Genomic DNA, 27,932 nt, shown 5'->3' on the forward strand with positions numbered 1-27,932 from the left:
GTTTCACTTATAATCTGGATTATTTTTCTCTCTTCTCTAAAAAAAAAAAAAAGGGGTCTAATGGAAACTCTGACTGGCTAGCAACTTTAGAAACCTACTAACCACGTCATCGGCCGATCAGAAAAGTTCATTTATAGCCCGCATGAGTCCACATGGATGACACAGCAGTTCCACAGTCAGGCTTTGTTCAGAATGGTTAATCAATACCACACATGTGGCATCACTTCCCTCTTTCTGTCTCTGTCTCACATACACACACACACACACACACACACACACACACACACACACACACACACACACACACACACACACACATACGACTTTGTATTCGCCATTAACCGCTGAAGCCCAGCCCGGACTGAAGAGTTGACCTCGTTCTCACATCTACATCACAGCTGCTCCACACGGTGCGTAGAAACCACTGAGCATGCTCAGTCCTGCCTCTGCGCTGCAGGATTACTACACCGCTATCAGTTACCTACAGGTCTGAGAGCAAGCAGCTGGACAATGATGAGAGGAAATTGATTTCTTCTCCCACTTGTCAAACACTGTTATATAGGTAAAAGGTGAGAGTGTAAAAACAGAAAATGAGGGGAAAAAATACTGGATATCAAACAAGAAAGTGCACACATTTACAAAAAGATCCAAACCACACACAGTACGACAACATTGAACTTCTGATGCTTTACTGCGAGCCCTCATCCTACCACACAATGTCTGGAGCCAAACCACCACAGAAGTGTGGATCTGAGTAGCTGAAAAATAATATGTGTTTAGTAAAAACAAACAAAACCCTTTCCATTATCAAACAAACCTCACAGACGTACTGAAAGGAATACAGAAACACAGGACAGGTTCAGATCTGAAATGCTAAGAAAGTCTTTAACTTTAACCTACACAGATCAAGTGTTTCGTCGCTGCTAACAAGCGGAAAAACAAACATCCAGCGCTCTTTTCAGGCTTCGCCTGAATGAAGAATAACTGTTTCTAATCTCCATGTTTTCAACTGCAGTTTTCATCATTTTTTGGCCTCAAGTGTCAACTTGTAGCATAAGTAAAAGACCAGAGTTGCTCCGTTTGCACTTTTCAAACCTGCTGAAGTGCAACAGCAGCTGAAAGTTCCTGCAGATTTACTATATTTGGCAAATTAAGCGCTTGTGACTCACATGCTGCTGTTCATATGCACTGCCAGAAGTCGTGAAATGTGCCGCAGATCATAAACATCCCTCACCAGCTAATGAATTTATTTCAGGGTAATTAGGACTGTCAACTTTTAAAACACCTTGCTTGCCTTGTTTCAGACGGAAAACTTCTTTCAAAACTGAAGAGGAGCCGTCTTCTTTAGTCACAAGGCTACAGGCAGATATATCGGTTTCCACTTTGTGATTAAAGGCCATCATTGAGCAGAGAGGTCACATGTTTGCCCTGGAGTCCAAAGTGCATTGACTATTTATACAGATTTTACTAAACAGATTCTCCAGCAGGGTACAGTTACTGCATCCTGCATGTGTCGCTACTTAACGTTTAACTGGAAGCCCAGCTGGGACACTGAAGCTCTTCACTTTAAAACAAAGTTATTACATGATGAAATGTTCATGTTAAAAAGGGTTAACACTTCACTTCAACCCATGCCTGTTGAAGTGAGATAAGTCATAACTTCCTTTTCAGTTTATGATTTCAGTCAGTGAAGAGATGCAGGACAGTAGAGTTTATTTCAACCTCCACAGCAGGTTTGTACCCCACATCCCTTGCCATAGTTCTCCTTATCGTAGTTATCACCTGATCTTACAGTCTGACGTCAGTTCCATGTGAAACATACCTGTGGAGTTATCCTAAGTGTCATCTGGTAATGATAAAAAGTCACCTAAACACTTCGTGAAAACACAAGAAGAAGAGAACATTTGTGCATCTCATGTAAAGTCATGATTCTCCCACAGTTCTGGTTCTCCACCAAAGCCAAGAGAACAAGAATGTTTTTCTTTTTTAACCTTGTGTTTACGTAGAAAAGCGACTCTGCAGCTGAATTGTTCCCATAAGATCCATTTCCACCAAGCAGTCAGGCTCAGGGTGGTTCGTTTTGTTAAACCCTGATTTCTGCTGCGTTTCCACAGCCAAGCGAACCGTCACCCTGTAGGCGGCGTGTCAACCAGGTCGCCACAGATGTGTCAGCTATGTAACAGTGTCACTAAGTCTTCCTTAACCCTTTATGGGGTAAGTGACTATTTTTGATCACTTAGTTTTCTTTCATATTCAGCATGAAACTATTTGTTTTTTTGGTTAATGTAACAACAGAATGGAGGTCTTTTTAGGTTGAAATTTCTAATTTCAAGGTATCTCATTGAGTGCCCCATAAAGGGTTAAACTTTCCCTTAAAAAGCATCTAGAGAAAGGTTAATATGTTCTTGAGAGGTTGAAGAGCGCTGATTGGTGGAGCATAATTCCAGCGTTCCACTTATAAGCAGGTGTACAACTCTAAACATGTCAGTTTTACTTCTATAAACTTAAGTTTGTGTCATAGACTGTATATAAAGAGATGGACGGAGCCTCCGTGACGTCAGCCGTAGGTTTCTGAAGAGCTGAATTGAAGCTCAGTGGGCGGTTCCTACCATCACCATCTTGGCAGCGTCATGCGCATTGTCTCGCCCGGAAAATACAAATATGGGCAAAGAGGTGGAGCTGAGAGAGGGGCTGTGAGGGTCATGGTGGATGATTGACATCGAGCGAACACCAAGCTTTCTGTAGCTAAGAGCTAAGCGAGCTAACCCCGAGATAACGGGAGCTAACCAGCTAACGGAGGTAAGCGGGCTAAAGCTAAGTCACGTTAACCGGCTAAAAACCACGGTTGTTCTACATTCCACCTTGAAGCGGGAGATCGGGTACCTGTCAATCAAAAGAACACGCCCATAAATATGCCGAACTTTGAGATTAAATTACTTTTAAACGGGCGAGTTAGAAAAAAATTCACTCCCCCCACAATTGTCATGAAGGTAAACCTGACCTATTAAACCTAAAATGGATTTTTGAACCAGGCTGTAAACATGTTTATTTCTGCTGTAAACATGTTTATTCCTGCCGTGAAGTTGATCTTTTTAACATGGGAGTCTATGGGAATTTGCTCTGTTTTGGAGCCCCTAGTGGATGAAGGGGGAACTGCAGTTTTATGGACTTCTGCACAGGCTTCACTTTTAACTGCCGGAGGTTGCCGCTTGGTTTGTGTTTGGATGGTTTGACAAATGGAGCTAAAAGGAGAGAACAGACAACGAGGTCCAGGATCTTTTCATGGTATTTGGCAAAGACGACATTCAGCATAACTTTGAGTCTTTAACTCGAACCGTTGGAGTGTCTGAAGAAAAGCCGACAAGCAGACATGAACGTAGGACATTTGCAGAAACACATCAAGTAAAAGCTAAAGAAACTGAAACCAGATTAAAGAAGCAGAAGTAACTGGGTTCAGGCTCTGTAAAACCAGCACAGCGCAGCGCAAGCCACAAGGACAAGTTTTCTGCAACTTTGCAGTGGAACTGCAAACCACAAGGATTACCAGGAATTCCTTTATCTACCTGGTAAAAACCAGGTGGACATTATGGTAGAAAAACCCCTTTAGATGCTAAAGACCCTAAACCAGGGGAGCCAAAAGTCAGTCCTCAGGGGCCGCTTAAGTCAGGTTTTCCATGTATCCCTGCTCCAACACGCCAAGCTTTCATTAAATGGATCCAACATCTAATGAAATGTCAGTACAATAACTAGTTAGTTTGAGTCAGGTGTGTTGGAGCAGGGATACATGGAAAACCTGCAGGATTGTGGTTCTCAAGGACTGGAGCTGGACACCCCAGCCCTAAACCAAGCACACAATGTCCGGGCTTCAAAACTTCCCATCATTCTTACCGCTATGGACTCTATGACCTTACATCCAGTCAAACTGGTCTCTTCACTACCTCCTACTGGTTATTCGCATGTTGCAGCTTGTGAACATTCATTCATTCATTCATTCATTTTCTGAACCCCTTAATCCAATTCAGGGTCGCGGGGAAGCTGGAGCCTATCCCAGCTGGCTTTGGGCGACAGGCAGGGTACACCCTGGACAGCTTGCCAGTCCATCGCAGAGCTTGTGAACACATAGCATTAATTCCTGGGCATATGCACAAACACTTCATAAAAACACAAAATATGCAATGCAGCAATGATAAACACACACATTAACATTTTCAAACCAGTATATTCTCAGCTTTAGTGTGCAAATAGACCATCAACAGCTGCCTTTACTTCTCAATAGCCCTACATGTCTGGTAACCAGGTGCTAGCTGCGAGTTACATTTAATAAAACTGACTAAAAGCAGCAGAACAAGGCACAAAGTAAGGTTTCTGACTTTGCCAAAGGAGTATATTGCAAAAAAACTGATGTCACAAACTGGAGCCCTGGGTCTACTGGTGTTGTTCTGGACCTCCAAACACTGCAGATCAGAACAGGAGGAGGAGTTCTTTTAGAAACATAGGGAGCAAAATCATTGCAAAATATTTAGAACTTATAGAACTTAAAAATCTGCTGTGATTTGTGTGTGTGTGAACTGGATATTTGCTGCAGATCTCTTTCTGCTTAGTTCTAATCTGCTTTATTTGTGTAATGCTGACAATGCTCTGTGCTGTCGTTTCCCAACTTTTATAAACAAAAAACCTTTCAGCTGGTAAAGTTTCAACATCCAATATCTTAAAACAGCAACAACAATTTTCTGTGTGAAAATATGGAGTTCTTGCAGAAAAGAAACATTTTTTGTCCCCGTTGCACCATCTTCATAAGCCTTACAGACCAAACATCCATTCATGTGCAGTAAAATATGGTATTTAGCCAAACAAACCAGTAAACAGGTCAGGTGAAATATCGGGATCTGAACATCAACAAGGATATTACAACCCTGCATCAGAAAGCTTGGGACTAAAATGTCAATAAGACAGAATACAATCATTTACTAATCTCATCAACCCATATTTTGTTCCCAATAGATCATATATAACATCACGGACAGAAGCAGGTTTATATTTATTTACCATTAGATGGAAAACGTGAGCTGATTGTGAATCTGATGCAGTAATACTTCTGTAAAAGTTGGAACAGGAGCAATAACTAGTACGAATCAGAAACAACTGGATAACTAACAAGGTTCATTATCAACAAGTCAGTAACATGACTGGGTATAAAAGGAGCATTTTTAGAGAGGCAGAGTCTCTCAGGTGGAAAGATGGACAGAGCTTCACCAGTTTGCAAACAAAAGCCTGCATCTCTGATGGGATGGGGGTGCATTAGTGCCGATGGCGTGGGCAGCTTCCACATCTGGGAAGCTCCATCAATGCTGAAACATCTGCTCCCATCCAGACAACGTCTCTTTCAGGGAAGACCTTGCAGGTTCCACCATGCTGGACCACATCCTGCATCATCACAGCAGCATGGTGGAACAGGAGAACTGGTCTGCTGCAAACCACACCTTGAAGCAGGGGTGCCCAAGTCCGGTCCTGGAGATCTACCATCCCGCTGTTTTTAGGTGCAACCCTTCTCCAACACACCTGAATCAAATAAGTGGTTCGTTAGCAGGCCTCTGCAGAGCTGAATGACATGCAGAAGAGGAATTCAGCTGTTGGACTCAGCTGTGCTGGACAGGTTGCATCTAAAGGTTGCAGGATGGTAGATCTCCAGGACTGGACTTGGGCACCCCTGCCTTGAAGCAAAAATCTAACACCATAAGATTCCATTTAGCTTTTATGTCCCATAAGATGCTAAAATGTCTGAGTTTCTAAAAGTTATTTATGTTTTACCATAAAATATGGTCTGATGAGATATGTAATTATGAAATATTTACATTAGTTTATATTCTAATAAGCACCAACTGAGAGACTCTACTTCTCTGAAATGCTCCTTGTGTACCCAGTCATGTTACTGACCTCTTGTTATTAACCTAAACAGTTGTCAAATGCTCCTTCAGTTGTTTATGAATTGTGATAATCACCTTTCCTACCTTTCATTTCTCCTCTGACAATGTTCAAGGATGTGTTGCTGCCATCAGATTGAAAATAATGTCATATTTTTCACATAATGGAAAAATATATCAGTTTCTTAAAGTTATTTATGTTTTACTGGCAGTAAAATATTATCTGTTGAGACTTGAAAACCATTGAAGTCTGGTTTTATTTACATGTTCCAGTCATACGGCCTCTGATATGGGACTGTACATTAAACATCACAGTTTGTACCACTATCCCCACCATCTAGCTCCAAATGAAATGAATCACAAATACTTTATTTATCTCAGAGGGATATATCAAAACATCCCACAACAGATGCTTCCACCCCTGTATGCCATCTCTGCGCCTTCACTGCAAGTTTAACTTAATTTCAGCCCTTTGCTTTAGCAGGTGGTCCAATGAGGCAGTACACAGTGGAAGCAGTGCACCTGGCTGCCTCTCAGGCTGCGTGGAAACAGGCTGCTGGCCCTTTAAAAGCTAAGATGGTGTCCTACAAGCTGCAGTTGCTGCCTTCCGTTTCCTTCCTGCCTCTCTGAGATCACAGAGCATTTCAAATTGAACCTGAACTACCATCATACACAGAGAGAGGGAGAAAGCCCGAGACGGAGGAGGCTTCCGTGTCCAGCGTGGACGTGACAGTGCGTCCACTGTGATGCTCCTGTCATGCATTGAGGTCGCTGTTACAAAACTCATTTGCAAAATCAGCTGCCTTATTTGCAGAGATGCGCTTGTCCGGTGCAGACGCAGGTCCTCCTCTCTGACACAATGTCAGCTCTGCTTGTGCACGGCCAGATCACCCACACAGGTAGAGGTGTCCTTCCCCCACGGAGCAGGGCAAAGCTAATAAGGTGCACTTACTTTCTTGTTACGGGTCTCCGTGTGCATCTCGGTTGCCGGAGCGGTGCAGCGGCGGAGGGGTGGAGCAGCAGGAGCAGGAGGGGGTCGGTCGGGGCTTTGGGTATAGCACTATCTGAATAAGAACTGACAGGGAGAGAGGGGGGTTTTTGGTGGGGGGGGGGGGGGTTAGTTTTCCACCTTTACAGTCAAATTTTCGGGATATAAGAGCACGATCCCTGCCTCTTCCTGTGTGCCTTTTCAGTTCATGTCCGCAGCGTCGAAGGCTCCCTGAGCTCCCCCTAAATATCAGCAAGTCTCTCTGTGTCTCTCCCTCTCTCTGTCGGCTTGTTGTTGCCGTGTATTCAAGGGCTGGGCTCTCTCTCTCTGCCTTTTCCTCCTCCGCCTCTCCCTGCTTGTGACCCCACCCTGCGTCCCCACCCCTCATCTCTCTGTCAGTCAGGAGCTGCGCAGCCCTGCAGAGGAGCGGAGCCTGCAGCCGGTGCAGCCGGGACCCGATACCGGCTGCAGGCTGGACCCGACACCGGCTGCAGCCGGGCGGGCAGGAGCTGGGTGCCCTCGCTGCATGCAATCATCCGCTCTCCGTGCACACATCCACTGATGGCACGCTGCAGCAGCTGAAGAGCTGCTTACTGCTTAGAGACAACGAACACAAGCAACCATCATGTCACCTTACTGACGTCAGCCAGCAGGCTAATTGAGGACACTTCTGGGTGGGGAGGGTGGGTGCGCTTTAGGATATATACCCAGTAAAAAAAAAAAAAAGTTACCTTTTCCAAATTTGAAAGAGCTCAGATAAAAAGACGTAAATGCATCACCTCCGGTGAAAGAGGCGGTTATAACCACACCTTGTGTAATAATACAGGGTGTGGTGGATTTTATGCTCTTCGTTTTCAGTATGAAGTTTTCCGACAACTTGAGAAAAGGAGAAAATACACACAGTCTTATTTTGGATCAGGTAAATTTTCAAAATTGGGAAGAAGCAATAATTGCTAATTATACTATTATATTCAGTCATAACTCATAATAAACCGAGCTTTCCCCCACTTTTACATAGGGTAAAAAGAAAAAGTATTTTCACCCCCAAATTATCTCAAATTTTGATATTATCTTTTACATTTTTTTCATTGTGGTCAACCAAGGTAAAAGCTCATTGTGGTAGTAACTACATTTCCCATGATTCCACACCGGAAGAGGAACATCAAACAGGAAGCATGCGAAGGTAAACAAAACTTTCTGTCAAATGATTTCATAGAAACGGGGCAGATAAGCGCAGTTTATTTTATCTTCGTGTAATTTTCTGACTAAATGTGGATTAAAAAGCTGTTTTAAAGCTGTTACATGCCTTTTATGAGTGTACTTCTTCGGTCTGTCTCAGACTGTTGTCATGGAGATAGCTACAGCTGCCTAAGCTAGCGTTAGCTGGGTTAAAAAAAAAAAAAAAAAAAAAAAAAAAAAGAAGCGCGTTATCATGATATAACCTTATTTTCGTACCGTTTTTGGACCTCTGCATGTCCTTTTGACAAATATCCCTGTTTTATAAGTAATTAGTGTTTAAAAAGAAATCGGGGCGTGTTTACATAAAACATCACAGTTTGTACCAATATCCCCACCACGTGGGTTTGACTGAATTTGGTTACTTGTTGACAGCAGCTGTAAAGTGAAAATAATCCATAAGTGTGTACTTTTGTGGTTATTTTGATGTGTTTTGTTCAAATCAACGGTATATGTATGGAGAACTCAAGGTAGCGGATCCTGGTTCCTGAAACCTCTCTGAGACCAGAACCATCAGTTCAGCAATCCCAACCGGGAAAAACGACATATAATCTAAATTATTGTACCGCCTCCACAGTTTTAAAAATGCTGTAATCTGTAGGCTTTCTGCCAGAAGTCTGATAATTCTTCCAGAGACATGCCAGGAAGCCCCTCGCGAGAAAGAAGTGTGTTAGGTTAGGTCAGCTGTTGAGGACATGTAGAGCTCCACGCGGACTTTGAGAAAAACTAGTCGTGATTTCTCCACAGCTTTTCAACTCAACTCAAGTCAACTTTATTTATAAAGCCCTTTAAAACAACCAGAGTTGAAACAAAGTGCTGTACACAATTGGCCAAAATAAAAAACAGAATAAAACAGTTCAATTGCAAATAAATAACACAATAAAACAAGAGGTCATACAAGGAATACAGAATTAAAACAATAAAACAAACTAAATAAATAGTAAGTAAAAACCAATAATAAAAATAAGGCACACTGACCGTAAACTGTCTTACGTTGGGTTAAAGGCCAAGGAATAAAAATGGGTTTTAAGATGAGTTTTTAAAATGGACAGGGAGGAGGCTTGCCTCATGCCTCTTTGTCCATGGAGTTCAGAAGGCCGCTGCCTGATGAAGAAGTGAAGTCCAGAAGGAATGATCAGAAGATTTATTATGAAATAATGAACATTTTTAGTACAAAGTATTTCTCTTGTAAAACTCCCAACAACTATTGCTCTCTTCCATTCAGGTAGCATTATGTAGCTTTCTGACCCGTGTTTCTGTCGGATGGTACATTTATCATCTGCAGTCCTGGAGAAGTCATTCCATACAGTATTTTGAGGCTGACTGGGAGATTGCATCATTTTACAGCAGCATTATGTTTAATGAAACTGTGTCACACACCAGTGACTGGAAACCAGCATGGCTGACTCGTCAATGAGGCAATCATTAGAGGAAGAGAGGAAACGAAAGAAAAAGTAACAGCAAAAGCTAAGAGAAAAGACAACATCAGACTGACTTTTAGTGTCAGGACAGACCTCAGAAAAGACACGAGACAAACACGGATGCTGAATTAGACTCACTGAGAATATCTGCTACAGTTCACTGGGTCGTCCTGAAATAAGAGAGTACAGATGGCAGCGGTGACGCTCCTCGGCGAGGCCAGCCTGGGGTTTGAATCCAGTCCGGATGCTGCAAGCTGAGTCAGTACAATGTGGCAAAGTTGAGGCGCTGCAGAGTGTTTACTGGTCAGGGAAAATCGTTTGGTCACAATCCATGTCCAGAAGAAACTCTGTACTGAACAATAACACACATGAAAGTCTGACACATGATTTACAGTCGGAGTGTCAAACGGACGAACCAGCCCACCCCAGTCTGGCCCGCAGGATGCATTTGATAGATATGAGGATGACATAAATGATATTAACAGTTATATTCTGATAAGAGTGGCTATAATTCCTCATTTCTTCACATGAAGTTTAATATTTAATGTTTATAGTAAAACATTGTTTTATCTTTCTGACTTATTGGATGTGACTGCAGTTTGTATGAGGTGAGTCAGATCGGGTGATTCAAGATTACTATACACACATAAAAATGTACACAAATGTACATTAAAAACTTCTAGCTATGATAAAGTTTTTCTGGTCATATTGTGAAATTCTGGACTTTTCAGTTCCAGACAGTCGTTATCATTAAATGTTTTGTATTTATGTCTCAAGGCAATCTGTTGTTATTGCACATGTAAATGAATAAATATTTCAAATAAATAAAAAATATTAGATATTTTAAAGAGTATAGAAACAAAAAATATTAAATTTTAGTAATAAAATAATTAAATTTCAAATTATACAAAAAATAGAAAATTATTCAATTATATTTAATAAATCTGTTTATTTAAAATTATAAATGGTGTATTGAAACATACCAGATGAAATAAATAAAATAGTAAATAAGTAGAATATGTAAATAAGGTTGAAACTGCACATCGTTTTTCTAAAACAGTTTCAGGATGTTCATGTATTTTTCTAAAAAGGATAGTTTATTAAACATGTAGTTTTTGTTCCCTGCAGGAAAACAGGAGGAAATAAGGAGTTTTCCTTATTTACAGGTTGTCACACTGTTTTTTGAACGATCTGGCCCACTGGAGACCAGATCGGACTAAAACTGGCTGCTGAACTAAAAATACGTTTGTAAGTCGCAGAAAACCTCTCAGTGATTAAAACATGAGCACGTTTGTTCAGCATGAGAACTGACTGATTTTTATGTCCTCGCTGATTGGAGCAGATCTCTGCTGCACTCAGTCTTATTGATCACTGCCAGAATATATCTAAACTTGTTCAATGAAATACAAAGTGATTAAAAGGAAGACTGGAAAAAAAAAGGCGAAGCTGAACATAACTTTAGGTGGAGATCTTCGTGCTTTCCAGTCAGGCTGCATTTTACATGAAAATGTGTCATTATTGCAGTGTCAGAGGAAGGAATATCAGTACCAGCCAGGCAGTTTGACTGGAAACAGCTGGAGATGGGATCCATGAACTGATGATGAAGCAGGGTTGAGCTGTAAGGACTGTGAGACGAAGCTCAGGTTCAAACTTTTTTCATCCAGACAGAAATCACATGATGGACGACAAATAAAGTTTTGCTTCAAATAGGGTCATGATTAGAAATAAAAAGTGGAAAAAACAGGAATTTTTTAGTGATATTTGTCTCTGCAGCATTTTACGTTGATGTTTGTGTGTAAATAGTATGTAAATAGATTTTATTTGTAATGTTTTGAAGTCATTTTAACTAAAGAAATAGTAGGTAGATAGGTAGATAGACAGGCTTTTATTGTCGTAACATTTTCAGGTACAACTAAATGTAAAGTGCTGATCAGTTCAAGTCATACAATATAAAAGCAAGAATAATATAAGAATAAAATATAAAAGGATAAAAGATAAAAACTATTAATAAAAAAAAATAAATAAAAAAAAACTTTACTATATAAATTATACCGTTTAAAACGAGTTAGGACTAATTAAAGAGAGGCGGTGGGACACCTAGCTGCTACAACTGAGCCTTGAATGACGTGAGTTTCAGTAGGTTGGGATGCCGTGAGAAATAAAGAAAAAAACACAGAATGGAGTTATTTATAAATCTCATAAACTCGTATTTTATTCCCAAAAGAACATAAACATGAAAATGTCAAAGACTTGAGACATTTTATCAAGCCAAAGAAAATACGATCTGATTGGGAATCTGGTGGCAGCAACACGTCTTACATCTGTAAGACGTTGGAACAGGAGCAACGCACATCTGGAAAATCATTTTTACTAATCAGAAACAACTGCAGGAACTTTTGACAACTAATTAGATGAACTGGAAGCAGGTCAGTTGCGTGCCGGGGTATTGGGAATGAAATATGGGTGTGTGAGGTTTGCAAATAAATGCATTCTGGTTTATTTCCAATTTCCAGTCTGCTCACCAGTCCAGACTGGAAATCCTCAGTGATATCGTCCTAGAGATATCACCAAGTGTTTGCATGTTACACACTTTGATTGCAAATCTGTGCAATGGAAAGGTGTTTACTGAAAGGTGTTTAAGGTGTTTAATTCAGATTTAACACGTAAGAACCCAGCATGACATGAGTATATGATACATACAGTTTTTTAGACATTTGGCATCACTTTCTGGTACAAACTTTGCTTAAAATCCTGTGGAACACAATCAGATTTTTGTCTTCTGCCCCTTAACGGACACCAGAAAGCAGAAGACTACGCTGTAAAATGTTGACATGTCACACTGTAATAAAAACCCTGAAAAATGTTGGTACTTTTTATTTTACATTTTGTTAAAGGGACAAATAAAAACCTCTTATTAAATGAATCAGATTTAACTTAACATTTTTTTATGGGTTATAGTTTAATTTGAGTCTTGTGTCAAATATTTAGGCCTCTGCTTGAAACAGCATCTACATAAAGAAAAAAGGGTTTATCTCTGCAACCAGTAGCTCTGTTTGACTACGTCTGGAGTGAAAACACTTGTGAAGATTGCAGAAAGAATTAAGTTTCCAGGCTCAGCTAAAAGGAAACATGTAAAATGAATATCTCTTTGGAAAGATGCAGCTCTAGACCTGTTTCAGGTTATCATATAGGGACGTTGTCTCTGCGAAGGAAAACTCTTAAAAAGCCGAGGTTTTAGTGCAGGCGTCTCCAAAGTGACCATTGTCGCACAGTTTAGCACCATCTGATGTGAAAGTCTGCTCTAAGGGGATCTCAGGTTCCTGCAGGGTATGGTTTTATTACATTTTACATTAACAAAAAAAAAAAAAAAGATAAACTTTTCTGGACATGCAGTTATTGATCACATAAAAGAAAAAAAGTCACTCAGTAGAAGTCTCATTTTAAGTCTCTGTTGCTCCATGTTGCCTTCAGGGACCACACAAATGTTTGGTCTGACACTTTTTCTAAATGTCTCCCTTTCAATGATGCATTTCTTAAAAAGGAAACAGCTTCATTATTTTGCTCCACAAAGAGCGTTTAAAAACATGTAATCCCCCAGTTATCTGTCTGGTAAAATATATTCACGCTTCAAAAGGAGGAAACCTTTAATTAGTCGTTTAATACAAGTTATTTCCTGATCTGTATTTTAATACGTAGTTTGTGTAAAGACAGAAGCTCAGATTCTTCTAACTGGTTGTTCCACAGTGGTCCGATGTTGCCTCCAGACAACAAAGTATAATATATAATAAGTATTACATGTACCGTGTAATACTTATTATATTGTCGTATCTTTCTGAAATAAACAATCAAATATGATGAAAAATAAACCATCATGATCTAATGTTGTCTACAGACAATCAACCCTAAAACTTACAGAAGGAATCCAGTTCTTTAGATTGTGTTTATTTAGTCTGTTTTAAGACGTAAAAACACTCAAAATGATGTTTTCCCAGCTGGCATCGTGATGCAGATGAGGGTTAAGCGTTCCGGTTAACGGCAGGTTGTTGTAAGACTGTTGCAGGACGATGGATCTGCTGTTGCATGCACATGATCAGTGTCTGTGTTGCATCTGTCAGAGTGAGCCGGCGAGCCTGTGAAGAGGGTCCGTTGCTGGAGGAGCAGGAGACGGAGGGCCAGCGGCAGCTCCACAGCCTCCTGCTGCAGCAGCTCCACACAGACGTCGACATCGACCGGTCAGAAATCACTTTCCCATCAAACATAACCAGTCGGCTGAAAGTAAAGGAAAAATCTAAATCTTTCACAACCAAATCAATTGAACTGATGGAGAAGCAGGGATTTATTATCCTTCCCAGTTAAAGAGAACATGGTGTAGAAAGGCTGCGTTCTGTGTCAACACTGTGCTGATTTAGTTCCAGTCCTTCCAGACCCCCACTGAGACCACTGACACTGGGACAAACCTCATCAAGGTGTTTAACAACACATTCCGTAAATAGGAGCCAGTATTTCAGACTCCCAAACTGACACAAACAAGACTTTATAACAAGGCTGCAGTCTGGACTCTGCTCCTCTTCCTCCTCCGTTAAGCTCCAGCTTCACAGCCACGCAGATAGAAATGATGTGAAAGCTGTCAGTGTTTTCCTGGCACGGCGCTGTCTGCAGGAGGAATCCTACCCACAGATTAGCAGAGCAACCTGGACGATCTGATTACAAACAGCCTCCAGCTCTGCGCAGTCAGACAATCATTTCCTCAACATTCAGCCCTTCAGGAGGAAACAACATCAGAAGTCTCTGATTTTCCCACCAACCTGAAACGCTTTCGGTGTTGACGCTTTGAAATCAACTCTGTCATGCAGATGTGTCGCGAAGAGGCAGTGCTTCGCCCCGGCTGCTCTCTACCGGCCGTTTGGGCAGCAGGCAGCGGGAGTTCGAAGCCTCTCCCAGTTCCAGGCCCTGCAAGACGGGGAGAAGGAGCTGGCCAGCCTGCGGGAGCTGGGCCTCACCGAAGCGGAGATCCAGCTGTGGCAGAGCCGAGATGCACCCGAGGAAACGGAGAAGGTGGGAAGTGTTTGGTTTTCTAACATCTGCAGGTTTCATGCGGTGAACTGATCTGTAACATCTCTTCACACAGCTCCACGGTGTGTGTGCTGCTCCCGATGCAAAGCAGCAGCGTCTGCAGGTGATCAGAGACAAGATTGAAGCCAGGGCCGAGATCCTGTCTCGCCCACAGCGCTTCGCCGCCAGTCGGCCACTGTCGCGCCGGGAGATGGAGATCGAACAGGCGCTCTTTCAGGGAAACGACCGCCGGGGTTTCCTCACCGCACTTTACCACCGAGGTACGAACGTCTGCAGAAGCTCAGCCTGTTTTCTGCTTAAATAAATCGGCTGTATCTTCACAGCTACAAGGGCCTTTTGTAAAACACTGTGACCAGGTAAATGTGTCAGGCTGATGATGATGATGATGATTATGATGATGAAGGACACCTCTATCAGAGGTCAGTCAGGAGAATCCAGGGAAAGACCCGACATTCACCTTAGAAACACCACGAGGGTCCAGAAAGACGTGAAACCCAAGATAGTTTATGATTGGTGAGTGAATAGTTCAGGATAAAACCTCCTCTATCTCCATGGAAACCAGCCGGACCTTCATGATTCATGTCAAACAAAAGCAGAGTCACAGGAGACGCGTTAGCAGAGTTTTAGAGCTGGAAGAAAACTTTCCACCTCCAAACAGCGACAGTAAGACATATGTGTTTCAGGCTGTGAGTTTCTGTCCCACAGAGACGAGACAGACGTCTTCCAGAGTTTCTGTCCCACAGAGACAAGACAGACGTCTTCCAGAGTTTCTGTCCCACAGAGACGAGACAGACGTCTTCAGAGTTTCTGTCCCACAGAGACGAGACAGACGTCTTCCAGAGTTTCTGTCCCACAGAGACAAGACAGACGTCTTCCAGAGTTTCTGTCCCACAGAGACGAGACAGACGTCTTCCAGAGTTTCTGTCCCACGGAGACGAGACAGACGTCTTCCAGAGTTTCTGTCCCACAGAGACAAGACAGACGTCTTCCAGAGTTTCTGTCCCACAGCGACGAGACAGACGTCTTCCAGAGTTTCTGTCCCACAGAGACGAGACAGACGTCTTCCAGAGTTTCTGTCCCACAGAGACAAGACAGACGTCTTCCAGAGTTTCTGTCCCACAGAGACAAGACAGACGTCTTCCAGAGTTTCTGTCCCACAGAGACGAGACAGACGTCTTCCAGAGTTTCTGTCCCACAGAGACGAGACAGACGTCTTCCAGAGTTTCTGTCCCACGGAGACGAGACAGACGTCTTCCAGAGTTTCTGTCCCACAGAGACAAGACAGACGTCTTCCAGAGTTTCTGTCCCACAGAGACAAGACAGACGTCTTCCAGAGTTTCTGTCCCACAGAGACGAGACAGACGTCTTCCAGAGTTTCTGTCCCACGGAGACGAGACAGACGTCTTCCAGAGTTTCTGTCCCACGGAGACGAGACAGACGTCTTCCAGAGTTTCTGTCCCACGGAGACGAGACAGACGTCTTCCAGAGTTTCTGTCCCACAGAGACGAGACAGACGTCTTCCAGAGTTTCTGTCCCACAGAGACGAGACAGACGTCTTCCAGAGTTTCTGTCCCACAGAGACGAGACAGACGTCTTCCAGAGTTTCTGTCCCACAGAGACGAGACAGACGTCTTCCAGAGTTTCTGTCCCACAGCGACGAGACAGACGTCTTCCAGAGTTTCTGTCCCACAGAGACGAGACAGACGTCTTCCAGAGTTTCTGTCCCACGGAGACGAGACAAACGTCTTCCAGAGTTTCTGTCCCACAGAGACGAGACAGACGTCTTCCAGAGTTTCTGTCCCACTGAGACGAGACAGACGTCTTTCAGAGTTTCTGTCCCACAGAGACGAGACAGACGTCTTCCAGAGTTTCTGTCCCACAGCGACGAGACAGACGTCTTCCAGAGTTTCTGTCCCACAGAGACGAGACAGACGTCTTCCAGAGTTTCTGTCCCACAGAAACGAGACAGACGTCTTCAGAGTTTCTGTCCCACAGAGACGAGACAGACGTCTTCCAGAGTTTCTGTCCCACAGAGACGAGACAGACGTCTTCCAGAATTTCTGTCCCACAGAGACGAGACAGACGTCTTCCAGAGTTTCTGTCCCACTGAGACGAGACAGACGTCTTCCAGAGTTTCTGTCCCACAGAGACGAGACAGACGTCTTCCAGAGTTTCTGTCCCACAGAGACGAGACAGACGTCTTCCAGAGTTTCTGTCCCACAGAGACGAGACAGACGTCTTCCAGAGTTTCTGTCCCACTGAGACGAGACAGACGTCTTTCAGAGTTTCTGTCCCACAGAGACGAGACAGACGTCTTCCAGAGTTTCTGTCCCACAGCGACGAGACAGACGTCTTCCAGAGTTTCTGTCCCACAGAGACGAGACAGACGTCTTCCAGAGTTTCTGTCCCACAGAGACGAGACTGTTGTCTCTGCAACCAGCAGAGTCTCTGCCTTCAATCGACGCCTTGCTTGTCTGGAGACGTGATCAGAAGCTCTGAGTGGACGGATGTCCTCATGTTTTCTGTTGCGGTTTGGACTGTCTGCTTCGGTTCTCTGCTTGCTGGTGTTTTAGCTGAGTTTCTCCACGCCGTGGTCGTACGCTACATGTTAGCGTCGCTGTGTGTGTTTGTGTGCAAACATCTTCTGTTGCTCCCCTCTGCAGGGGGGTCTGGTCAGGAAGGGGTTAACATGAACTGTTTAAACATGCTGAACCCGTTCCAGAGACGGACAGCTGAGGCTGTAATAACTTTGGTAACTTTCTCCTTTTGGGGAAATTTGTGTTGTTTTCCTCCCAGATGAAGATAACCAGCTGATCCCGCAGGGGGCGCCGTCTTCTGACCCCATGGACTCTCTCTACAGGGATGTTCTGTACAACCAGAAACCAGCATCAGTCCGGCACTCCGAGGGGGAACCAATGGGAGGGCCGCGCCTGTCTCCACACAGAACTTCACCTGACCAATCACAAGCCTCAGAGTCTGACCATCACACTGAACTTAAGGCTGGAAAAAGTTGCTCAGACACTTCAGAAGAAGCAGGACCTGCTGCTCCAGTCCAGATAGATGTAAGCCGGCCAATCGGCAGTCTCTGCGGGGCGGCAGTGAGGGCAAGCGGACCGCTGACTGTCAGGGGGGAGGTTGACTCGATTACAGATGAAGAAATCCTGAAGAACCACGAATCTGAGGAGGGAATCCGGAGCATCCCGAGGTTCAGAAACTACCAGCCGGGCAACCCCTCCAAGGTCTGAGCATCTTGTTTGTGATGTTAATGTGACTGAGATTCCCTCCCCAGGTTAACGCTGACGTCGCTGATAGAGAAAGATGTCATTCATCTTCTAACATAAACCAACTAAAACACAGAGTGGCTGATTCGCTTTGAGAAGAACTTCCATAATTATCATTCTGCTGAGGCCAGTTTGTACCAGCTGTCAGCACGGCGGTGGCGGTATGATGATCTGGACACCTTGCAGTCTGTGGACTCTTCTGCACACCACAGCAGGTCGACAACAGAATGGTTTGCTTTGACACATTCAGTCTGACTTCTGTATGCAACACTGAGAGATCTGAATGTAAAACATACAAAATGACAAACTGGAATGAAGCCAGTCTGGAAGCGGGAACGTTTCCCAGCAACTGGACTGGTCGCCAGTCGGAACAGGCCACGTTGAGACCCATCAACCAATAACAAGGACTTGATGACCGTTTTGTGGCGCATTTCACCCCTTAACACAAAAAATTCAGTTTTAAAACTGAGAGAGCAACTTAAATAGCATTAGAAAAATTAGTTTAAAAATAAAGCATAAATTATAGTAAATAATTAATCAGATTACTGAAATAAAAAGTTAATATGACTAAATAATAATGTTATCTAATAGATTAAATGCTTGAATAACAGAAACAAAAATACATAAATTAGTTCGATAAAATATTCATAAATTAACATTAATAATAAAGCGAAGCACAAATAGTAGCAACTTTAATAACTTTTATTGATCAAATTAAATAATATATATAAAAACACACCAGTAACACTAAAATAAATAAATGAATAATTTGGACTAATTTTGTCTCATGGTAGGTTCTGTGTGTGAAGAACCTGAGTGCGCAGGCATCGGTGGCCCAGCTGGTGGCGCTGTTCTCCAGATTTGAGCAGAAGGGCGGACCCCCGGTTGTTTACCGGCTGTTGACAGGAAGGATGAAGGGCCAGGCCTTCATCACTCTGTCAGGTGAGAACAGTTTGCAGGACTTTGTTTTTCAGCTCTAATCATCAAGTTTTCTTCTTGTAATTATTTATGAACTGAAACAGAACTCACAGCTCTTCTTCTGCTGCTTCACATCCGCATTGCTGCGCAGTTTTATCATTAAACGCAACACTGGCTGAATTATTGTAAACACGGCGGTCTTCCTGGTGTCAGCGCCTGGATGGATGCTGGAAACAGAAAGAACTGGTTCTAAACCAGCTCTGAACCTCAGCTGGAGCTGTTTGGTGGAGAAAAGGCCCATAAACAGCCTCATCATTAACGCTGCTCATCCTGTTGCTATGTAGGGATGCGTTGCTATGTAGGGATGCTGTGTTCACTCTAACCAGTCATGTTATTAATTGGCTAAAAACCGCGGTTCTACGTTCTTCTTACTTGAAGCGGGAGATCGGGTACCTGTCAATCAAACGGACACGCCCATAAATATGCCGAACTTTGAGATTAAATTACTTTTAAACGGGCGAGTTAGAAAAAAATTCACTTCCCCCACAGTTGTCATGAAGGTAAACCTGACCTATTCAACCTAAAATGGATTTTTGAACCAGGCTGTAAACATGTTTATTTCTACTGTAAACATGTTTATGTCTGCTGTAAACATGTTTATATCTGCTGTAAACATGTTTATTTCTGCTGTAAACATGTTTATATCTGCTGTAAACATGTTTATTTCTGCTGTGAAGTTGGTCTTTTTAACATGAGAGTCTATGGGGATTTGCTCTGTTTTGCAGCCCCTAGTGGATGAAGGGGGAACTGCAGTTTTATGCACTTCCTGCATGGGCTTCATTTTTAACCACCGGAGGTTGCCGGTTGGATCCTCCTCATCTGCGCTCTGATTGGCCAAATCTGTTGATCAGTGTGTGAAAATTTCCATAGAATGAGGAGGTCTGTGAAGTCCCCTTAATGAATTACACATGAGACGTGTTTGTTTTCTTTTGGCAGACTCTGAAACGGCCCACAATGCCTTGCAGTTGGTCCATGGATACCGGTTGCTAGGGAGACCTTTGGTGATCGAGTTTGGCCGGGAAAGACGGGAAGAGGACAAACAGAAAGAGCAGGAAGACAAGGAGCCGAGTGAATAAAATGTTTACATGTGACGAGCTGTAAATAAAGTTTTCAGGCTGTTTATTTATTTTCTTCTGCTGTCGTGACCGTTTCTTGTCAATAAATGTTTGTTTTGACCCGAATCCCTGCCGATGTTCCCAGAACTTGTTTTCTTATTAAAGTCGAGAAAAGTCAGAAGTATGATGACGGAAGAACGTCACATGGAGACCTGAACAACTTAAAGGTTGTTTTGTTCCAGGAATTTTCCTGATGGAAACGGCACATCAGGGACCTTGTAGGAAGAAACGGGAATAAAAACCGGGACCTCGCGGGAAGAAACGGGAATAAAACCGGGACCTCGCGGGAAGAAACGGGAATAAAACCAGGACCTCGCGGGAAGAAACGGGAATAAAACCAGGACCTCGCGGGAAGAAACGGGAATAAAACCGGGACCTCGCGGGAAGAAACGGGAATAAAACCGGGACCTCGCGGGAAGAAACGGGAATAAAACCGGGACCTCGCGGGAAGAAACGGGAATAAAACCGGGACCTCGCGGGAAGAAACGGGAATAAAACCGGGACCTCGCGGGAAGAAACGGGAATAAAACCAGGACCTCGCGGGAAGAAACGGGAATAAAACCAGGACCTCGCGGGAAGAAACGGGAATAAAACCGGGACCTCGCGGGAAGAAACGGGAATAAAACCGGGACCTCGCAGGAAGAAATGGGAATAAAACCGGGACCTCGCAGGAAGAAACGGGAATAAAACCGGGACCTCATGAGAAGACACAGGAATAAAACCGGGACCTCGCGGGAAGAAACGGGAATAAAACCGGGACCTCGCAGGAAGAAACGGGAATAAAACCAGGACCTCATGAGAAGACACGGGAATAAAACCGGGACCTCGCGGGAAGAAACGGGAATAAAACCAGGACCTCATGAGAAGACACGGGAATAAAACCGGGACCTCGCGGGAAGAAATGGGAATAAAACCAGGACCTCATGAGAAGACACGGGAATAAAACCGGGACCTCGCAGGAAGAAACGGGAATAAAACCAGGACCTCATGAGAAGACACGGGAATAAAACCGGGACCTCGCGGGAAGAAATGGGAATAAAACCAGGACCTCATGAGAAGACACGGGAATAAAACCGGGACCTCGCGGGAAGAAATGGGAATAAAACCAGGACCTCATGAGAAGACACGGGAATAAAACCGGGACCTCGCGGGAAGAAATGGGAATAAAACCAGGACCTCATGAGAAGAAACGGGAATAAAACCGGGACCTCGCGGGAAGAATTGGGAATCAAACCGGGACCTCGCGGGAAGAATTGGGAATAAAACCGGGATCTCGCGGGAATAAAACCAGGACCTCGTGGGAGGAAACAGGAATAAAACCGGGACCTTGCGGAAAGAAACGGGAATAAAACTGGGACCTCGCTGGAAGAAACAGGAATAAAACTGGGACCTCGCTGGAAGAAACAGGAATAAAACCGGGACCTCGCGGAAAGAAACGGGAATAAAACTGGGACCTCGCTGGAAGAAACAGGAATAAAACTGGGACCTCGCTGGAAGAAACAGGAATAAAACTGGGACCTCGCGGGAAGAAACAGGAATAAAACCGGGACCTCGCGGGAAGAAACAGGAATAAAACTGGGACCTCGCTGGAAGAAACAGGAATAAAACCGGGACCTCGCGGGAAGAAACAGGAATAAAACTGGGACCTCGCTGGAAGAAACAGGAATAAAACCGGGACCTCGCGGAAAAAAACGGGAATAAAACTGGGACCTCGCGGGAAGAAACGGGAATAAAACTGGGACCTCGCGGGAAGAAACGGGAATAAAACTGGGACCTCGCTGGAAGAAACAGGAATAAAACCGGGACCTCGCGGAAAGAAACGGGAATAAAACTGGGACCTCGCTGGAAGAAACAGGAATAAAACCGGGACCTCGCGGAAAGAAACGGGAATAAAACTGGGACCTCGCGGGAAGAAACAGGAATAAAACCGGGACCTCGCGGAAAGAAACGGGAATAAAACTGGGACCTCGCGGGAAGAAACAGGAATAAAACCGGGACCTCGCGGAAAGAAACGGGAATAAAACTGGGACCTCGCGGGAAGAAACAGGAATAAAACCGGGACCTCGCGGAAAGAAACGGGAATAAAACTGGGACCTCGCTGGAAGAAACAGGAATAAAACCGGGACCTCGCGGAAAGAAACGGGAATAAAACTGGGACCTCGCGGGAAGAAACGGAAATAAAACCGGGATTTTAAATAAGATTAGTCCTGAACAAAGATTCAGAAATATAGTTGAAGAAAATATATTTCAGCATCATTCTTCCTAAAACAGACAGATTTCATGTAAATAAACTTTCTTCCAGGGGTGTCAAACATGTGGCCCGGGGACCACAACTGGTCCACCAGAGGATCCATTCTGTTCCATACAATGAATCAGGTAAACATGAGAGTTACAAAGAAGAAATAAACCGCCTTAAAAATGGTGAATTAAAGTAACTTTAGTCTTTATTTGTTGAAGCTTATATTGTTATGTATGAATGCGTTTCCAAAGCAGTGATGGTTTCTCACATTTTCTGTTGGATACGATGAGTTCAGGATGACATACAGGTAGATCTCCACAGGTAAATAAATAACGTTAAATGGTTAAAATATTCATGTGGACTATTGTATTTGTCCACTAGACTAGGTCATCCCAGCTACAGATCTCTTTTAATCTGGTGACATAAAGGTTTAATAAACAGATGAGGGAGGAGGTGGGACTGGTGTGTGTTCAGTATTTCGGCGGGTGGTATTTTTCAGTTCCAGGCACATGTGATTAAATGTTTTGTGTATTTTTAGATCCATTCAACGCGTGAAAAAGATTCACTCGGGCAGCAGCTCCTCTTTTACTGCAGAAACGTCAAGTTGTTCATGATGTTTTCTGAAAGGATGAAATTAGTCTGTCTGCCAAAGCAAAGTGATCATTTAGGACTGGTGTTATTTCTTGGCTTTCATTTAAAATTTTACTTTGTACGTTTGCAGAGGGGCTTATTTTGCTTCCTAATTTTCATGTGTGGGCTCGGGGTTTGACCCGGATTTACTCATCGTTAATGTTTGTCTTATTAAATAAAAGGTTATTTATCAGTTGAGAAATTAAACATGATCCAATGTTTACTTCCAGATTAATCTTGTAAAATGTTTTTTTTAGTTGTTTTGTTTTTAAATGGATGTTTCCCATGACTCAACAACATGTTTATGTTTATGTTTAAACACAATGCAGATTGTTTATTTATCCTAAATTTCCAGTTTGGGATATTTCCTGAATTTTCCAGTTTATCTGGGTTATTACAGCGCTAATTTTAAAACCCTGTTTTCTTGCACTCTTATCAACGTTGATGCAACATTTTTGTTCATTATCATTTCGTTTCAGTTTAGGACACTAGAAAAGAAGAAACACTTTATTTTTATTTCACATATTTAATTACATGGAATCATATAAATCAGCCATTTTTTATTATTTTTATCCTTTTCCAGCAATAAGTTTGTCTGAATCCTCTCACCACATGATGATCAATAAGTAGCAAACAAGTCATTTATGGATGTCTGGATGATTGATTTTCTGTTTTCATTCAGCAGGATTCTCCTTTTGGACACCAGATGGAGCTGTTGAGTCAGTAAAGTTGGTCTTTTTGGACACGAAGAGCCAGAAGATCCTTTGTTTTCCTGCTTCTTCTGTTTCCCGTCAGACAGAAGCATCTGATGCGTCCCTGCAGGACCATGGCCCCTGAGAACCGGAGCTGGACTCTCCAGCTCCCAACTTTATGCTTGTTTTCTCTCTTCAGGTTTTGTGTTAACAGAGGTGTATGAAGTAGAAGTAGAAGTAGAAAGTAGAAGTCCTGTCCGGCAACTCTTTCCAACCAGTTACTAAACCAGGTGCATTTAATCAGCTCAGCTCCACAGCAACATAAACCAGCCTGTTAGTGAGAACGCCTGTTCTGAATGCATCGCTAGATCCAAAAACATGGCAGGACTTGTACTTTTTTTTTCTTCTACTTAATCCACCTCTGCGTGTTAACATGGTCGTCTTTGCAGACCCTCACTGTGGAAACTGCGATGAGCATCTTTAAGTCCTACATCCCAACATCACAAGCAGAAAACTTTTTTAAGTGCAATAATCCATAAATGAATCATTTCCTCAGTAGTTTCAAGCTTTATTTAAAGGTGAAGTATCTAAGATTTTCAATATTTTCAAAATAAATTAACTAAAAAAAAAAAACTACAATCATAATTAGATAGTTTTTTGAACATGTAGGTTCCAGTCTGTCCATATTTGATTTGTTATTAAATTACAAGTTTGATTAATGACAAAGACCCTTCTTAAATGTTTGCCTACCAGTAAAAAAAAAAGTGCTTTTTGTCATTTGTTATTAATTAAACTTGTAATTTAATAACGCATCAAATATGGACAGACTGGAACCTACATGTTCAAAAAACTATCTAATTATGATTGTAGTTATTTTATTAGTTAATTTATTTAGAAAATTTTGAAAATCTTAAATACTCCACCTTTAACAGACGCAAGTGTAGGAAATGTCGTTGGCTTGATGGCAGCATTAGTTACTGTAGTTTGAAAACACACCTCTGTATTAATATTACCTTCACATTGCCATAGCAACAGCAGTGGAAAGGTAAGTTGGGGAAGAGAGACACCCTTTGGGAAAAGTTCAGAAACCAGTGAGTATTTATCGATAAAAACATCATTTTATGTCTATAATTTATTTATGTTTTCATCAGTCATGAGCGCGCCATGAGTGTTGTGCTTCTAGTGTGTTGTTTGTCTTTGTGTTGTGTCCACAGTCCATTCTCCGTCCCATTCTCCCAGTCAAAAGTGTGACATGACACATCAGGCGCTCTGCTTGTGTCCAGACCAACCTCTACGATGTGCTCATCTGTTCCAGGAAAAGCTAAAGTCATCACTGAATCCATGCTGAAGTCCTCTGCAGGAATGTTTGTGAGCCGACCTACTGGACAAGTTTCAGCTCCCCATCGATCGGCATCACGACAAGCATGTGTGTTCAGGTCTGTTTGTCTTCATCTGCTGTTTGCCTCCAGTTCAGGGCTGCGATCTTTTTCCCCTTTTCTGAACAAAGAAAACCAGAGGTTGATGCCATCAGCTGCTCTTTAAAAGGCCAGTCGTGTCTTAACGGCAGGTTTAACAGCAATAAGATGTTTTGGATAAAAGAAAGATCTGGAATGTTTACCATGAAAAACATTGCTGTTTCTCAGGAAAAGGGTTCAGTATGTTTGGCCTGAAGGAAAAAAAGACTAATTTTATTTCCAAATTTAAAACAAAGGCAGAAAAAAGGGAAATGTGTTGTCTTGTTTGTGTGTCCGATGCTAAAAACATCAACAGCTGGCGATGGCGAGCTAACATGACAGCAGCAGCTCTCTGGATTCATCCATTTATGTTTGAACCGACTCTGAACCTGACAGAGAAAATACCGAGATGGTGGAAGGAGCACGTTGACAACAAAACGTCTCTAAAGCCGTTGTTTTAATGTCTGCTCACCTTGGCTGTAAAGTCTGATAGCATGTTGACAACAAGGCATGTCGTTCATGTTCATATGTCGCAGTTTTATTTTGTGTTGAAACATTTTAAAACTATGAATGTAATTTTTAAAAATCTGAAGTTAAAGATGTAAATAATGAGCTAATGTTGACCCCTGCATCATATCCCCCTTCCAAACTTTCACACACACACCCCACACCGAACGCCTGAAGGTAGCGAGATAAACACACACACAACAGAGAGCAGGGGTCCTGCAGGTTTTAGATGTGTCTCTGCTCCAACACACCTGATGGAAATAAAATGGCTCTTCCATTCATACCAGTAAGAGCTGCAGAAGGAACGTCCAAAACCAGCAGGACAGCTGGGATGTTCTACATCTTCTACCTGGGTAAGAGTCCAAGTTGGGACAGGGATGTTTTCTTTGGTTTGCACACCGAAAAATGCAAACCGTCCCATCCCGTACCAAGCTGGACCCACTGGTGGAAATGGGACTAAAGGGAACTGGATCCAGTTTCAGGCTAGCAAGGCTGCAGGAGGATTGTGGAGCAGACACAACATGAAGATGTGGAAATGCATTTCCTGCACCTGTTTTGTGCAGCAAGATAAAAGTATAAAGAGAAAGGAAGATATTTCAGACTTTTTTTCTTGAGAAGAGGAGCATGGATCAGGCTGAGACCCCCCAACAGTATCAGCACCATGACAGCCCCCCAGGATGGAGCGAGCCACACAGGCAGCCAACCTGATCCCCCATGTCAGCTCCAACCAACCACCTTATCAACCTGCTGCAGATACTTCCATGTGTTGATCCAGATTATTAACGTTTCATTCCTCACGTCTCTCTGACACAACCACAGTTACCACAGCAGGGGATATGTGTGTGTGTGTGTGTGTGTGTGTGTGTGTGTGTTAGAGACAAGAACACAATCTTTTAGTATTTTATGACAGCACGAGTCTAGCCCAACCACCGAACTCAGGAACACTGACTGGACTGCCATGCAGGTAAACAGGCGTCCTGGGAAAGCAGCAGCGCAGACGTTAAACGTTTGTCCTGAAGCAGACACAGCCGTCCAGGCTCTGCCAAGATGAGTTTTATTTCACTGAATTAAAACAAAATCAATAAAAAACGTAAACTGGTCGAGTTAGAAACAGATTTGTCTGAATTTCACAAATTAAACGCTGATTTTAAAAGGTGTGAAAACTCCTGCATGAAGCTGAGAGGTCAGGTCATAGAGAGCTTCCAGGTCATAGTATCTGATGGCATCTCTGTCCACATGTTCCTGGACCCAACAGGGACTTCTCCGCCGCGTCACGGTGACCACGTGGTCGTGGTTCCTGCGTATCCTGATGACGTGACGTCGTTCTGGTGTTTCATGTGACGTTGTGATGGCGTGACGTCAGACGTAGCCTGTGAGGTCATATCCTGCTGCGGCTGGCTTATGAGCTCCCTGGCCTTTGTGAGCATTCGACCCAGAGCTCCCGCTGGCACTGCGGACCAGTGTGTGCGGCCTGCTGGCCGTGTTGACCCCCCCCACCTGCAGTGTGGGGTTGCGGTATGTCTGGGAGGTTGTTCGAGCCCCCGTGCCAGACAGGGCGCCTCCCACTGGGTAGGGATATCCTCCCCCGTGACGTCTACCATGGACGCCGTCCTGTTCCTCACAGCATGACACACACAGAATCCCCCCTCCCAGCATGGAGATGAGTGATGAGGCCAAGCCGAGGTACAGGCACTCCCCGATTTCAAACTTAACGCTGGCCGGGATGTCTGGACGGTAGAAAGTCTGGACCACTTCGTGTGTGGTCCATGCCACAGGTATGAGCGCCAGGAAGCCTGCAGTGAGAAATAGCCCCCCACCAGCACCTGCGATGCGACTCTTCAACGCTCCTGACCCCTCCAAGCAAAGGGTGCACTGCATCCCCAGTGCTGCCATGGCAATGGCGAGGATGGACAGCACTAAGGAGATGACCATGAGGGCCCGGGAAGCCTGCATGTCTGCAGGTAAGGCCAACATGGAGTTGTAGGTCTCACACTGGAAGGCCCCTGTGCTCTGATAGACGCACTCCATCCATAAGCCCTTCATGGTGATCACCGCCGTCACAATGTTGGAGCCAATGTGTGCAGAATTCTGCCAGTAAGGTAGAACTGTGGCAACTAGGGTACCCAGCATTCCCAGTAGGCCCAAAAACAAGCCCACCAGTTCCAGAGCTGCTGATGCCATGGTCACAAATCTGATGGGACAGATTTAAAAGGAGACAGAGGTGGAGAAATTAATCAAACCTGCTTCTGAACACGTCTTCACAGTGAAAGCAAACAAGCAGAGATGTCTTATAACTCAAAGTTAGTCGTTCACATCCCTACTCTGTTTCCACAAGAAGCCCTCATAAAAATTATATCCAAAAGCCTCTGAAACGCGACAATAAAATAAGATTAAATC

The 27,932-nt window shown here is 43.5% G+C and overlaps 3 protein-coding genes across 4 annotated transcripts in view; 1 reads left to right on the plus strand and 2 right to left on the minus strand.

The window, feature by feature from the left end:
* The window catches only part of klf8 (Kruppel like factor 8), a 102,263-nt gene extending 95,107 nt beyond the window's left edge, over positions 1–7,156 (minus strand). For both annotated transcript variants that reach the window (XM_079247574.1, XM_079247573.1), the window contains exon 1: positions 6,874–7,156. In XM_079247574.1, the coding sequence (XP_079103700.1) occupies positions 6,874–6,900 (27 nt within the window). In that variant the 5' untranslated portion in view covers positions 6,901–7,156. The remainder of the gene's footprint in view (positions 1–6,873) is intronic.
* Positions 7,157–8,011: 855 nt separating this feature from the next.
* rbm41 (RNA binding motif protein 41) lies at positions 8,012–19,974 on the plus strand (the record flags this gene model as incomplete). The annotated part of the gene is made up of 7 exons (XM_079247972.1): positions 8,012–8,092; positions 13,682–13,798; positions 14,420–14,621; positions 14,695–14,899; positions 17,436–17,878; positions 18,715–18,862; positions 19,835–19,974. The coding sequence occupies exons 1-7, from the start codon at positions 8,085–8,087 to the stop codon at positions 19,972–19,974; spliced, it is 1,263 nt and encodes a 420-aa protein (XP_079104098.1). The 5' UTR covers positions 8,012–8,084.
* Positions 19,975–26,894: 6,920 nt separating this feature from the next.
* cldn2 (claudin 2) lies at positions 26,895–27,716 on the minus strand (the record flags this gene model as incomplete). Its single annotated transcript, XM_079247333.1, has 1 exon — positions 26,895–27,716. The coding sequence occupies one exon, from the start codon at positions 27,714–27,716 to the stop codon at positions 26,895–26,897; it is 822 nt and encodes a 273-aa protein (XP_079103459.1).
* Positions 27,717–27,932: the final 216 nt, after the last annotated feature.

The sequence above is a fragment of the Telmatherina bonti genome (assembly GCF_933228915.1).
Source record: "Telmatherina bonti genome assembly, chromosome: 10".
In the NCBI taxonomy this organism is placed as follows: domain Eukaryota; kingdom Metazoa; phylum Chordata; class Actinopteri; order Atheriniformes; family Telmatherinidae; genus Telmatherina; species Telmatherina bonti.